Here is a 16,732-nt window from a genome sequence, read left to right as displayed (position 1 = left end):
TACTCATTCACTGCAGGGTGAACAGAGGCGAACAGTTAAGGATTGGCGCCTATTCAATCTTCCCCAGCCAGGATACGAACCCAGGCCTAATCGTTCGCGAAGCACATGGCGAGTGTATTACCAATGCACCACGGGGACTGAGTCACCAGTTCCCGTGGTGAAGTGTGTACCAATAGTCTGATCGATCAGGGAGGTTTGGTCAGAAACCCATGGAATCATTAAGGACGCATTTAGTAGTGAAAAAGCATAGTACACAAGCCATCGGTATCATAGGCTTTGGTTTTGACCATTACATATATAATTGATGGCATTAAGTCTTGAACACTGCTTATTATGAAGACATTAAGCATATGTAATTATTTAATAAGTAAGATTTTTCCTTAAAAGTAACCTATGTCAATAAGTTTAATCACAAAATATTTGTGTTAGCCATAAGAAGCAGGGATGATACCAGAAAACACAAACTATTTTAAAGCTTAGTACCAAGGGCTAAGTGAAAAAGATTTACTTTAGGCCTAACACACTGTATCGATTGAAGAGTACCGTACATATAACTGGTACACCGTTATAGGGAGTAGAGGCGGTATTCCCTTGAGACGCAGTGAACTTAAGTCTTAAAAGACCTCACTCGTTGAGGAAGGGGGGGAGTTGCATGCCTAGGGCACCAAGCAGTTGACGCAAAATATCTGCACACACACAAAATAAAATAGGTCACATCAAGAACAGTGAGGTTAATATTGTTTTCCCGATAAGGTTGCCCTGGGTGATGGAGGACGGGGTAAGGGGTGGGGGGGTTCTCAGGGCGTGTGAGTGGTTGCTCTGGAGTCCAGCCCAGATATAGTTTCACCAGTCGAGCTCGTCTCCTCTTTCCACGGGGCTGGGTTGCGTAACTCTACCGGGCGGCTTGAATGTCTGCCTCTCCGCGCAACGCGTTCTAGTCTACTCTAGTAACAGGGAGACGGTGGCTTCGGTGGGTATATGTGTTGCTGCAGTTATTCAAGCATTTCCATGTATTGATGCGCGTCATTTTTGGTATATATATATACGTGCAGTAGGTGCCATGATGTCACGCCAGCTGGCATTACTAAACGTGTACCAAGCTCTCGATGCAATATGAAAGAGGCATTCGATGCTTCCTCAGCATGTTTGAATAACCTTCCAACGACCTATCCAATTTCAACTTTTTTTTGTTCTTCCTAATAATTTACCTTTTACTCAATTTATGTCTTCCTTCTTTTACCCAATCCATTTCCAAAAGAATAACTCCAATTAGTTCAAATTGGTTGCATTATGTTTGCAATTTCTACGTGCCAGAGTCCTGGGAAGTCTTTCATTAGTAGCAATGCCTTAGTAAATTTAACAAGAAACAAGGGGTAGAATCCTAGCCAGCGGCGACCTAAGGACAGGCCAACTTACGAGACCTGTACATCTTTCCTCAATCATGGCTTTGTTTACATTTATTAAACAGTTTATGAACTCTGAAGCGCTTCGAGGTTGTTTATAACAATACTAACCTTTGGGTGTGAGGTTTCCAAGCATGTAAACCGTTTCAGTAATGTAAACATAGATGATAAATCCTGGCCATGGTATGTGTTGTTTTATGTATGGAGCCGCTTTGCTTCCTCATAGTCTAGGGAACTAAAATAAAGAAAGCACAATACCTTGCGAGTGTATGAACTCTCCCTTTGATTTATTCGAGGATTATCAACGCTCCGTAAAACCTCTGAAGAAACGTCAGATCTCCACTGAAGCTAATTTCTTTATTAATTCCACTCTTTACTAATTTACTCTTTACTATTCCACTCCACTCTTTACTAATTTCTTTATATTGTTTTTAATATGTCTAATTGTTAAAATCTAATTTTATATACTGTACTGTGCATTAATCAGTAGACCTTATAAATTAAATTATAATTCCTGATTAATAATGAAATTATTCTAAGTTTAAAGCAAATTATTATAAAAATAAAAAGACGAGAAGAGGAAGGGTGCATCATTGAGATATACCACAGTATTGATTTTCAAGACCACACTCGACCACATCAAGTTATCACTGGTTGGCTACCTTTTGCCTCAAGTCATGGAATACGCTACATAGTCTACCTAGCTTGTTGCCTTTTGATAACTGTTTGCGTGGATTACTTCACCTACAGTAGGGGCCATGATGTCACGCCAGCTGGCATTACTAAACATGTACCAAGCTCTCGATGCAATATGAAAGAGGCATTCGATGCTTCCTCAGCATGTTTGAATAGCCTTCCAACGACCTATCCAATTTCAACTTTTTTTGTTCTTCCTAATAATTTAGGAAGATACACAAATAGAACAATTATGTGTATTTAATATAATTGGCATATACTGTATATAGAAATTAATATCTGCTCTGATTATCTTAGCAGTGTACAAAAAATGCAACACTTAACAACTACCATTTCATATCAAACCTTATCAGAAGAGATTTGGACTAAATTCTTTAAAGTGGACACTATCGACAAACTGAAGAAAATAAATGATGTAGGCTACAAGTAGTCAGTCGCTGAGTTGTGTAAACAAAGATAAATATTAAATCCCAGTGAGCCTTGAGAAATTGTTATTATTATTTCAATGGATCTACAGTAATCTTTGTCAATAAAGGAACTCTTGGAGCTGTCCCAGAAGCATGGAGAGTTGCAGACATCGTCCCGCTTCTAAAACGCAAATGAAGGGGAGGGGGGGGGGGGAGGTGAGAGGGTTTATTGATCCCTTTAATACCTTGAAAGGTATTTAATTATAGACTATGGGAGATCAAACCATACATTCTATCTACTGCCTTATCATGGTCCAGCTGCTCCTGGCTATAACAGCGAACTCAATTTATAATTACTCGAAAGTCATAAAAAAAGAAACAGTGTCCATCCTGTGGCCGTCTTTTTTTTTTTTGTCCTTGCGTCCAATTATATTAAATCAATAATGTAGTAGAGATTACTGATGATGATAAAGATTAAGCCACACACATAAGAGGTGGCACGGGCATGAATAGCCCGTAAAGAGATTACTATATTTCCCTTGATCTTAGCATGGACTACGACTGTGGTTAAAGTGCATACAGCATTGGGCATGAAGGGCATGATTCGAGTAGCCTAATTCTGGGATGGGGAATTTTTTTTTTTTAGAGCGTGTGATTAAATTGGCGATAATTTTCTAAAAAGTTCCTTAAGTGTCAATGAAGAAACAAATATTGAATGCATTCTTGAAGACCTTTGCTTAAGCGACCAATAACTGTGTATGCATAACCAGGCTATGACGTTCCTGGATGACACGTTGGGAACATAATTATCAGAACTTGGGTCAGTCAACTTCAGGTGAGAACAATTGACAAGTTGATCTCACTGCAGGATTTGATTACTTCCATAAGAAACAAAAACTATTTGGATGCTGGTGTAAACAACAATGTAGCCAGATAAAATTTTCATTACAAACTCCGATGGATAATACTACGAAACCAGAGGATAACTTGACACCAAGGCTTCAGGTTTTGATGACAAAATGACCAACGCTGTTGCGGAGACGTATCAACTTTTTGTGACCTTAAAATATGAGGTAAATAGGGTTTTATATATATAGAACTAATAGGAATGCTGTTGTCATGGCTAGAATCCACTTTGATTTGTGCTGTGAAATTTTAGTCACTATACTACATAATGAACATATATGATTTGCATACCATGGATTATGGCTAAGATTTCTAATGTCAAAAATTATCTTGACGAAGATTGACTAAGAACACTGAGGTTACACTCTTGACGTGGGTCAAGGACTCATACTTTCCTGACCCTAAGGAACTGGGTCAGGAAAGGTATTTATAAAATGTAACCATATGAATGAAAGGCACTAACGAGGAAATTGTAAATAGATTATTTCACAAATCAAATGAAGGCAGAACTTATAACAATGGAATGCTATTGAACAAATATAGATTTAGAAGGATGCCAATAATACGGTTTCTGCAATATTCATGTGGATGGTATGGACCAGATTGCCTAGTTGCATCATTTTCCGTAAATAACCTACCAATAGAAGTCTTCTAAATATAGTGAGCTGAGACATGAGTGAAAATAATGTCTGGGAATCAGGACTTGCGTCTCTTGAGCCAATAGGCTTAATTGCTGTTTCTTTTATTTTTACGTTCTTTTCTCTATCTTTAAGATAATCTTAAAGGTAGATCTCTCTACCTAAACAAATATTTTGTTTAGTTCTGATACTGTTATAGTATTATGTTTCCAAATTCAAGTTCAGTGTTTACACTTTTACATAATACATTGAGGTTAAACTTTCTTACTTTAATATGCTTCAGAAGCTTTGGAAAGAGAGCTGAACATGTTTCTGCTTGAGTTACTGGATTAGCCTGGCTGTGATGGCTATGTGGGCCTTCGGACTATGAAGACAGCCTTGCAGTATAAGCTGGCCACATGCCAGGCTGAGAGAGTAGAACTCTTGAAATCCTATACAGGTAAAAGGTGGACACACAGGACTTGGAAGGTACGGCTGAAATGTCTATCGATTCCTACGTTATCAATACTTGTTCTTGGAGAACCAAGAAACGTCGTTGTTCAACATCTGATGACTGTAAGTCGAACACAAACGCGACCCGAACAGAAGCTTCACAGCATACAGCACGCACCAATTTCTAATCAACATTGTCAGACATCGAGTGTCACTTCTCGAGAAGTTGTGCGCGGACCACTTGCCACTAAAGTGTGTGTACACAGGTTTCTTCCATGTTAATGGATGGAATATGAACATCCTTCATCTTAATATACATAAGTGGGTTTAAAACTGGATTTTCTGAAAATCTGCAGAGGAACATTTTCTGAAAATGTGCAAAGGAAACTCACGTAATTGAATAAATGTAAATGTGTAATTTGTTCTTGTATCACGTGCTCTCACTAAAATTAAAAACTGTGGATATTATTATGTACAGTTTACACGTATTATGTACACACACACACACACACACACACACACACACACACACACACACACACACACACACACACACACACACACACACACACACACGGAGGGATTATTTAACACGGGTGGTGCACGCACACGGGGGCACAGGTAGAAGCAGAGTACCCAAATGAGCCACAGAAACATTAGAAAGAACTTTTTCAGTGTCACGGTAAATGGAATGCACTAGGAAGTGAGGTGGTGAAGGCTGACTCCATACACAGTTTCAAATGTGCATATGATAGAGCTCGAGAAGCTCAGCAATCTGTACACAAGTAGATTGACGATTGAGGCGGGACCAAAGAGCCGGAGCTCAATCACCGTAAGCACAACTAGGTGCGTACATCTAGATGCTTACACTAGGATCATCACGGCAGTATGGACAGCGCTCTGGGCGTCGTAGTCCTAAGGGCCCGGGTTCGATCCACGGTGGAGGCGGAAACAAATGGGCAGTTTCTTTTACCCTGATGCTCTGTTCACCTAGCAGTAAATAGGTACCTGGGAGTTTGACAACTGCTACGGGCTTCTTCCTGGGGATGTACTCACCTAGTTCTACTCACCTAATTGTGCTTGCGGGGGTTGAGCTCTGGCTCTTTGGTCCCGCCTCTCAACTATCAATCAACTGATGTACAGATTCATGAGCCTACTGGGCTCTATCATATTGAAATTTGAAACTGTGTATGGAGTCAGCCTCCATCACATCACTTCCTAGTGCATTCCACTTGTTAACTACTCTGACACTGAAAAAGTTCTTTCTAACGTCCCTGTGGCTCATTTGGGTACTCTCCACCTATGTCCCCTTGTTCGCGTACCACCAATGTTAAAATGTTTACCCTTATCTACCCTGTCAATTCCTCTTGAGAAATTTGTAGGTAGTGAACATGTCTCCCCTTACTCTTCTATGTGTGTGTGTTAGAGAGAAATGTATGTAGTAGACATAATAGAGGAAAAATAAATTCGTTAGAAAGGCAAGGTCCAAGAGCTAATAGCTCGATTCTGCAGATACAAATAGTAAATACACAAGATAACATCTGGATCCTGCAGGCAAAAATAGTAAACACACACACACACACATTTTCAAGCATATCATATTCTGGAAATGGACAAAGCTATATTGGTAATTTGTACATTATACTATAAAACATAGCATCCTTCCTCTTAAAGACTGCTTCCACAACCAAATACAAGACATTCACTTATTACAATGCGCTAATCCCCCCCCCATATAACCGTAAATAATTACCATATAATAATGCGCCAATTACCATAAAAATAATGCGCCAATTACCATATAATAATGCGCCAATTACCATAATAATAATGTGCTAATTACCATATAGTCTCTCCGTTCCATTGAACACTAGTACAAGTTATTAGCAGCCACGATCAACATAGTGTTAATGGTCATGAACAAGAACAGAAACTTAATTTGATTAGGTACTCACTGTCGGGGGTTCAGGCACCACTCCACACCACATGCACCATGTCGTCAGCCTCAAAACAAACCAGTAAACACTGTCATCATCAACTCATCAATCCCCCTTAACATTACCCAGAGACGTAGGTTTCAAACCCTTATATTTTTGTTTTAATTACTGTATGTAGATCGAAGCGCTTGAATTCAAGTTATCAATTCGCATCATCAATCCATCGCGTTTCCACACACGAATTTACCGTTCCACACAGGTTAAAAAAAAAAAAGTTGGAATGGGTTGGGAAGTGTTTTAAAGACCTGTAAACCGTGGGAAGGTTTACAACAACACCTTAGCAAGTGTATATAACTTCAGTCTCAACAAGTCACATATGATGAAGTTTTTTTTTGTAGGGAAGCTGCGCACCAACACTGAGTCAGTCAGTCACCGACCCCTTCCACCACAGGCTCTGTAGTAGTACCCACTCCGGGGGGATCACACTCAGGAGCTCACCGTCTACGTTCAACCCCAGCCAAGGCGAGGTGGAAACTGATCTTTGCGACCGCAGTCCGCCTGTGTGGCAATACCCAGCCAGCCCCCTGGTGACGAACCCACCAACTAACGCACGCTGTGAATTATTGCACGTGGTGCTGGGAATTAGACAAGGGTCGTGGTGGGAATTAGAAGAGAATGGTGGTGGCGGGGAATTAGAGGAGGCTCACGGCTAACAATAATAATAATAATTATTATTATTATTGTCTAGAGCGTGTGCGTGGGAACACCCACCACATAGGTTCGAATCCTTGTCACAGCTCCCAGGGATTTTCTCATTGATATGTCAGTGCAATTATTCTCTGTGTAATAATAATAATGCTATTATTATTATTATTATTATTATTATTACAGACAGAAATACAAGGGATAAATAAAAAGACAGAAATACAAGATAATGGAAGACAGAGAAAGGTAGGAGGATAGACGGAAAAGAGAGAGAGGTCAACTCACCACCCAATCGACCCCGTCCATTCGGAAAGAAGTCGACTCACACTCAAGGACCGTGGGTTCGATTCCCATGGCTTGACGGAAGCATTTGGTTAGTGTTTCCATTCATCTGATACTTATGTTCACTTTGTTGAAAATCGGAACTTAGGAGTTAGACAGCTGAGAATGGTCAGTAATTAGTCTAGTATTTAGACACACCAGGGGGCCTGGTAGCCTGGTGGATAGCGCGCAGGACTCGTAGTTCTATGGCGCGGGTTCGATTCCCGCATTAGGCAGAAACAAATGGGCAAAGTTTCTTTCACCCTGAATGCCTCTGTTACCTAGCAGTAAATAGGTACCTGGGAGTTAGGCAGCTGTTTCGGAGCTACTTCATGGGGGTGTGGGGTGTGTGTGTGGGGGGGGGGGTGAAAAAATAGTTAGTAGTTAGTAACAGTTGATTGACAGTTGAGAGGCGGGCCAAAAGAGCAGAGCTTCAACCCCCGCAAGCACATCTAGGTGAACACAACTAGGTGAATACACACACGACTCACATTCTTCGGGAGGATTGACTGGGGAACCAATCTCGACCAAACATGTTGCGCACTCTGAAGACCCAAAGACCCAAGGGGCGGGAGATAATAACAATAACATTAAACGGAGAGAAGCGGAAGAGGAAATGGTAGGAGTAATTTGAAGGTGAAAATTGATACGTAACTGGGGCAGCGGCTCCCTCTCATCCCTCCCCCTCATCTCTCCATCCCTTCCCTTCTTCCCCCCTCTCTCGCTCTCTCTCTTTCTCCCTCTCTCCCACAGTTCTCGGCTCCTTCTCTCAGCCTCGCCCCGTTCTAACCACATATCTCACCTGCTTGACACAGTATCCTATCCCCCCCCCCCTATCCCCCACAGCCTCGGCTAGCATCCCTCCCCCGCCTCTCTTCCCTTGAGCCTCCACCTCCTCCCACCTCCCCCCTCTCTGTCCTGGAAGTGCCGTTGTTGTGACAGCGGGAGATGCTCCTACTCCTATGAGTGTGGCGCGGCGTGTAAATAACTGCACCTCCACTCTTCTGACACAATTGGTTGCCATGATCCTTGCTCTTGAGCGCGTATATGAATCCAAACTTGAGACGCTAATTTTAAGTGACTCCTTGTCATCCTTGACTGCCCTCAGCTCCCCCAAGACATATAACTGTGACGTGCTTATCTTTGAAGCTATAGGCACAGATATGGAGTGACGCTGTGGATTCATTCCCATACTGGTCTGTTAATATATGAGAGAACTGATGAGGTAGCCTAAAACATTTGCTCGTAAAGAGGGAATTGACTGCTATCTTGCATTGCCTTTGAGCAGCCTTAGAGCATTCGGGTTACAGTAATTAAATCTATTAGACCTGACACAAAGTGAAAGTTACGCTAGTTAGTCTATCTATTATCAATCTATTATGTAGGAAGAACCGTATTTATATATATATACATGGATCATCCAATAAGGTTAGCAGACTTCTATACTGCTAGGCTTAGGTTCGGTTCCTGTGACAGTGAAAAAAAGGCTATTGATATATGAATATGTATTTGCGTATGTATGTATGTGTGTATAGGCAGCATATAAATATATATGTGTGTGTGTGTGTATGTATTAAATTAAAAACGTTTGTAACTAGTTTTCGCAAGATTGCCACTTGTTTAGCTAAATGAACTGTGGGTTTAGTTCCTGAACCCCCATTATATGCTTCTGTAACCCCTGTCCACCACGAGGGTATGTATGGGGTGCATAATAGACTTCAAACTAACTTCAACCAAGTCTGCCAGTAATTCTGTGCTTCCTGTCCTCCACGCGAGTTTATTATTTATTTATTTATTTATTTATTTATTTATATATATACAAGAAGGTACATTGGGTTTGTGAGAATACATAGCATGGTATTTACAATCTTGTAAAGCCACTAGTACGCGCGGCGTTTCGGGGTTTCGAGTTGCGATTCCGTTCACAACCTTCCCGTGCCGGGCCGTGCCGGGCCTACCACCCACCGGAGCTGCCCATGCAGTTCCCAAGCTGTATCCGATTTACGTAAACATACCCGAGTATACTTGAGGGTATTTGCAGTTTACGCAAAGCTAACGAGGAGAATAACGACGGAGGGGGGGGGGGGTCATAACCCTAATCAACAAACACACAACGTAATCACAACCCTTTTTTTTGTAACGTTGAAGCGACGTAAAAACGTCGCGTGTTTGCTGGGATATAACGAGACGTTTAAGAAACTCTTAGAAGTTATTTTATCAGATTAATCCGGAAGCTGAGACGGTTTAGGCATCACGATATTGGAAAAGTTCCGGACACGAGAGGACATGATTACGACCTACAAAATGCTTCAGAATGTAAATTGGCCTGACAAATACAAAAAAACTAAATTTAACTGATCATAATCTTAATATCTGATACAGTAATCTTGGCTTGTGGATCGACGAGACTGTTAGGCTTCCGCGGGGTATTAATTATTCCTTTGTTTCTCTTTCCCCCCATTTCTATCTTATTTATTTATTTATTTATATTATATATATATATATATATATATATATATATATATATATATATATATATATATATATATATATATATAATGTACAAGAAGGTACATTGGGATTGTGAGGATACATAATATTGTAATTACAGTCTTGTAAAGCCACTAGTACGCGCAGCGTTTCGGGCAGAAACGATCTCGCTATCTTTCTTCTTCCTTCTACTTCTTCTTTCTCCTTCACCTCCTACCCTGTTCCTCTTCCTTGTTCCTTCCCCCTTCCTTCACCAGCGTGGCCACCTCCCATCACCGGCGCTACTCTGGGTGTTTTTGTGGTGGTGTTCACTTACTATCAACACCGGGATCGCGGCCAGGCCGGGGCTACGCCTCTGATGCCTGGCGTGGGGGTGGGATGGCTGTGGGAGGGGGCCAGGTGGAAGTGTGTGGGAGAGGGAGACGGGAGAGTGTGGGAGGGGAGAGGGCTTACCTAATAGTCATTACGGGAGAGTGAGGTCTAGCTCTTCATGCCCCGCCGACCAGCCTTGTTGTACCTGTTGCGTTACAACTCTGACGTTTAAAATCTTCTTCAAACCTGCCCTTAAAGTTGTGGATGGAGGTGGCTTCTACAACTTCTTCTTTAAGAGCACTCTACTTGTTGACCTCCCGTACTGGGTACCTCCAGTATTTCCTCACATTCCTTCGGCTCATTTACGTTTGCAGCTTCCACCTGTGTCCTCTTGATCTAGTTTGTCTCTGCCTGAAGAGGCTATCGTTGTCCACTTTATATCTATTCCCCTCATAATCTAGTATGTTGTGAGCATGTCTCTCTGATCCTTCCATCCTCCAGGGTTGAGAGATATAGTTCCACCAGACTATTCTCGTGGCTTAATACCTCTTCGCTCTGGCACCAATCTTGTTGCAAATCTTTGTATTGTTTCAATTTCTGGTTTATGTTTCACAAGGAGCGGACCCCATGCCGGTGCTGTATATTCCAGTATTGGTCTATCAATGGTTTATTATTATTAACATCTTTATTGACAAAATTAATTACAATTTTGCCTAATCTGAGGATTTCGATGAAGTCTTATTAAAGTGAGGATAATGCTGGTATTCACTGTCACGCAGGACAGAGGGTCATACATAAGACAATAGGTCTAAACTGTAGGCTGAAGCACATATATATCATGGTTACAATGAATGTTTTAATGTATGGATATGTGAAGACAACTTTCTACTGTGCACTGCCACACAAGGGCAGGGATGGGTTCATAAGTGATGCAGCTTAGAAGTAATATAAATAAAAATTGTTCTTCATTCTTTAAAATGGACAAGAAAATTTTGGATGAACTGTTAGGATGTCGTCCAGAACACCTGAGTCAATGAAATAGTTACACAGTTGGTGGTACAAGAGGCCAGGAGGTCTAAAGTCCTTTACGGTTTCACATTCAACAATATAGTGTTCTAGTGAATGCATTAAAGGTTTATCACAGAGTTTACAATCTGAGTATTCTGGTAGTGGCTCAGCTTCACTAACCTGCCAGATGTGTCTATAGCCAAGGCGAATTACCGCAATGACTACATCACATTGCCTGGTCCGGTTACTGTGCTGACCATACAAATACCTATTATTACAAAACTTGTCATAACTTTTAATACTGCAGCTTTCAGGTCTCTGGGTATTTCTTAGTTCTTCTAAATCTGAATTAATTTCTTTAATTTGTATGTTTCTAATAACTGCATTAGATAGTCCAAAGTCATAATCAATGTTTTCTTTCCTGCAAGCCTCATTGGCCAATTGATCTACAAAGTCAGGTTTTCCAACTCCAACATGGGATGGGATCCACACAAATTTTATACAAGAGTTATTATCATTGGCAAAAATTACATTCCATTTAATATTACAAGCTGCTTCCGACATACATTGTGATGGGTTTGTATAGATTGCCTTGAAGGAGTCCTGATTAAGGTTTCCGAACGGTGTTATTATATTTGCCAGCGTCTCGCCTGCTGCCGATGTTATCGTGTTTATGTGTGTCTCTGGTGTTAGTGTAGCAGCGACATCCACTCCTAAATCTTTCTCTCTTCCCGATTGCTGTAGCTGCCTTCCCCTTATGGTTCTCTAGATAATTACCTTACCCTTCCTTATACTGTAGAGGCCTTCTGGCCTCCCCTCTCTATCTTTCCCATCTTCATTACCTTACATTTATTGAGATTGAATTCCAGAAACCATTTGAACACTCCTGGGGTTTGACAAGGTCCTCCTGTTACCTCCCGCAGTCCTCGAAGATTATTGTCACTAAGAATGAGATTTGATATTACTCCAGTCACATGTGACATGACTCCAGTCACGTGTCACATAGCTTCAGTCACATGCCACATGACTCCAGTCACATGCCACATGACTCCAGTCACATGCCACATGACTCCAGTCACATGCCACATGACTCCAGTCACATGCCACATGACTCCAGTCACATGCCACATGACTCCAGTCACATGCCACATGACTCCAGTCACATGCCACATGACTCCAGTCACATGCCACATGACTCCAGTCACATGTGACATGATATTGAATAAACTCTCGTTGTGGTGTAAAAATTAAAAAAAAAATTATAATTAAAAATGAGAACGGACAACTGATAATGAATAACAAATGGAGCGGCGTACTAAGAAGGTAGTCAGTATTCGGACATACTAATATGCAGTTTTGGTGGCGCAGTGGTTATACAATCACACCCAACCACTTGGGCTGGACGGTAGAGCGCCGGTCTCGCTTCATGCAGGTCGGCGTTCAATCCCCGACCGTCCAAGTACCATTGCTTGTTGGGCACCATTCCTTCCCTCCGTCCCATCCCAAATCCTGACCCCTTCCCAGTGTTATGTAGTCGCAATGGCTTGACACTTTCCCTTGATAATTGCCTCCTTCCCCGCACTTCGCAAGCGAGATGGTTGGTTTGGGTTCGAATCTTGGCCAGGGTGGATTGACTGGGCGCCAATCCGTAACTGTTCTCACTTGTTCACCCAGCAGTGATTGGGCATCTGGATGTTAACCGCTTGGCAGGTCGTGTTCCAGGGAAAGTTAGTAAAGTAAGGCTTACCGCGGGCTACGGGAAACGTCTGCTCTCAGTCTGCCGCCAGGAGTCAGCAGTCGTCTGCTCTCAGTCTGCCACCAGGAGTCAGCAGTCGTCTGCTCTCAGTCTGCCGTCAGGAGTCGTCTGCTCTCAGTCTGCCGCCAGGAGTCAGCAGTCGTCTGCTCTCAGTCTGCCGTCAGGAGTCGTCTGCTCTCAGTCTGCCGCCAGGAGTCAGCAGTCGTCTGCTCTCAGTCTGCCACCAGGAGTCAGAAGTCGTCTGCTCTCAGTCTGCCGCCAGGAGTCAGCAGTCGTCTGCTCCTGTGCCCACTAACAGCTTTTCTAAGGAAGCCGAGGAGGTGGGGATGTTGTTGTTAAAGATTCGCTACCTGGAACAAAAAGTTCCAAGTAGCACGGGCTATGGTGAGCCCGTAATGGACTGTTGAGACGAACCCCCTGACTCCATTAGTGGGTACCATGGCGGAAGTTACTCAACAGATACAGGACTTAAGTCCAATAAGTCCCCCGCTGATCCTAACGGAGTACCTGTCAGGTTTCTTAAATGATGTAAATATGTGTTTTGTGAACAACTATATCACCTTCAACGCCGACGCTTCAAAGGTCTCCAACAACGCCGCCTCCAACGCCACCCACAACGTCTCCAACGCCACCCACAACGTCTCCAACACCACCACCACCAACGTCTCCAACGCCACCACCACCAAGTCACAAGAGAGCAGACGAGACGCACACAGAGCCAGCCACCAGGATAGCAGTATACAGTTTCCTAGCTAAATAAGAGATCTAGTGACCCCACGCCCGCCGCCCACGCCTGCCGCCCACGCCCGCCGCCCGCAGAAGAGTGGCATACACATCGCCTTGTCTGCAGGCAGCTGGATTACACATTGGCAACCGTACTCCTCCCAACCCACACTGGCTCTGGGGCTGACGTAACAATCTACCACCCAGGCCATTTCTGTTTGTTTACGATGTCTGTTACTATGTTTCATGTAGACGTTGTGCCTTGATAGTTCCAGATTAACATCGGTGAGGTGAGCTGTCAAGATCAGTTACGGTGGAACTTGGTTGTGGTTGAGATAGAGGTGGGAGTTAATCCAAGATAGATAAGATATTGTTTGGTTAGATTAAAGAAAGTCGTGTTTCGATTGGGTTTGTTAGATTAAATAAAGTCTTGATTTGTTTGGCTACGATAATAATGGCAATATTATTAATCAAATCTATTTTAGGATGAGTATGGTTGGGTTAAATTTAGGTTAGGTGGTTTAGGTGTCCTGAAGCAGGTTATTAGATCTGGAGGGACAATGAGGCTATAAAATTGATGGTTGAGTTATTTTCAGGTTAGATGAGGTATAGCTGACTTAAGCTAAGGTTTGATTGTGCTATCCTAAAATTAGTAACAGCTGTGCTATCATAAAGTTTGGGCCCCGGGCGTGATTTAAACACTTGTAATACCCGTTCTTGAATTGCTTTTCTCATATTAGTAACATACGACTATATATCATTAGTAAAATACCTGCTTTTTGTAGCATTAACTCATTTTCCATAAACTATGCCGAAGTCAATCAAGACCCTCTTTAATTTATTGAAAATAATCCATAATTCACGATTGTATTTGATAGTAGGCTGTGGCGCCCCGCCTGCGGCTCAACTGATATGGTCTGGATGCTTCAGTTAACACATATACTCTCACTGGACCCTGAATAAGAAATAAGAAATTATCAACAATTTCCTTGTTTAATGCTAATGAGAACCAGTTAATGGACATCCACTTATTTTGGTGTTGGGCTTAAGGGCTATATATCGCCCTCTGGAAGGTTATTAATACCTATCAACCTCTGGTGGATTATTAAAGCCATTAAGGCCTATCAACCTCTGGAGGGTTATTAAAGCCTATTAACCTCTGGAGGGTTATTAAAGCCTATCAACATCTGGAAGGTTATTAAAGCCTATCAACATCTGGAAGGTTATTAAAGCCTATCAACATCTGGAAGGTTATTAAAGCCTATCAACCTCTGGAGGGTTATTAAAGCCTATCAACATCTGGAAGGTTATTAAAGCCTATCAACATCTGGAAGGTTGTTAAGGCCTATTAACCTCTGGAGGATTATTAAAACCTATCAACCTCTGTTGGGTTATTAAAGCTTATCAACCTCTGGAGGGTTATTAAGGCCACCACAAGTGCTTACGAATCAACTAACAATTATTCTTTAGTTCTGGTTATGGTTTACAGCTAATGTAAACTCTAAGTGTATGTATATATATATATATATATATATATATATATATATATATATATATATATATATATATATATATATATATATATATACACCGAGAAACAGGGTGGATGTCTTAGTGTATATAATATATATCCCCTGAGATTATTTTATGGAATTAGTACTCTAAATCCAGGAAAGGACTGGTGACTAATTCATCAATTAGAATAATGCAAGGGGAATCATTAAAATAATATAATCAGCTAGATATATATATTCTTTTAAATTAAAAGCGTGAGTTTACTTAAAACACATTAATGATTTGCAGAATATTCTATCCCTATATTCTCTTCCACAATGAGTCTCTCGTGACGCCCAGTATCAGAAACTTTGTTAAAGTCAAGGTGTAGAATATCGCAATCGTTCTCACTTCTTTTAAATATAATAGTGGAGAATGAGAGTAACTAGGCTAAACATGCGTGGATCTTAGTAAACCTTAGTGATACGAATTTGTATAAGAACGGCTTTTTCAGTTAACGATTCAAGTAATTTTCCTACAATGGACGTTAAGCTGATTGGAGCAAGTTTGGGAGCAAGCTGTTTCTGAGCAAGTGATACATCTCTCCCTTCGACAAATTCGGCGCCTCATGTGGACAATTCCAGCACTATTGGAGTTAAATCATTACATGGGCTCACTAAGCTCTTTAGAAATATTGTTTTAAGGGAGATTTGTTGGGTTGAGTTTTGTATCTGTTTAATAACCTCATCCTTGGTGATAACTAAACTAGCCAACATGACCTCTTCACCACTTATATATAGATTTATTCAGCTGTCTGGATAATATGAAGTTCTCTATCACCGGTAAAGTTCTTGTGTAAAATACCAAACATGTTTTTGTCATGTTAAAACATGTTTTAACAAAATAAGACCTGACTTGTCTTATTTTTAATGGCCATATTTTCTTATCAGTTTTTGTTCTGATTCATCTGAAGGAAAATAACTTTAGAATTAGATAACCTTATTAACCTTTAAAATTAAATAACCTTAGGAATAAATAAAAGAAAATAACTTTAGAATTAGTCTTTGCTTTTGTACTGCTATATATAGACATACTTAATAATTTCTTTCACCTTTTCTTATTTATTTTTCAACATTTCCCAAACATCCGACACCTTCCACCATCCGACACTGCTATCTGACACCCTTCACTATCCGACACTCTCCACCATCCGACACCATCTTCTACCTGACACCCTCCGCTACCTGACACCTCCGCCACCTGACACCCATGGATGGCGGAGGCGCATAAGGAGAACTTCTGTGAGATAAAAAACCGCGGAAGTTAAGCAGACAAAGTTTGCCAGCAAACCAAAGCACTTTCCCTACGTCATTGTGACGAAATGTAGACAATTAAAATATATTGACAACTCTTTCACTAATGCTCACGAAATGTCACTTTCATCCCGGATGATATCATACCCAGTGTCCAAGATTCTGGGTATGATATATTATGCCAGGTATCC

At 41.4% G+C, this 16,732-nt stretch overlaps 1 protein-coding gene across 1 annotated transcript in view; it reads right to left on the bottom strand.

Annotated features, from left to right (window-relative positions):
- LOC123751444 (sine oculis-binding protein homolog) overlaps positions 1–6,937 on the bottom strand; it is a 105,014-nt gene extending 98,077 nt beyond the window's left edge. The window contains exon 1 of the mRNA XM_069333414.1: positions 6,438–6,937. Coding sequence (XP_069189515.1) covers positions 6,438–6,470 — 33 coding nt within the window. The 5' untranslated portion in view covers positions 6,471–6,937. The remainder of the gene's footprint in view (positions 1–6,437) is intronic.
- Positions 6,938–16,732: the final 9,795 nt, after the last annotated feature.

The sequence above is a fragment of the Procambarus clarkii genome, chromosome 29 (assembly GCF_040958095.1).
Source record: "Procambarus clarkii isolate CNS0578487 chromosome 29, FALCON_Pclarkii_2.0, whole genome shotgun sequence".
Lineage (NCBI taxonomy): Eukaryota > Metazoa > Arthropoda > Malacostraca > Decapoda > Cambaridae > Procambarus > Procambarus clarkii.
This window is presented reverse-complemented; position numbering and strand designations above follow the sequence as displayed.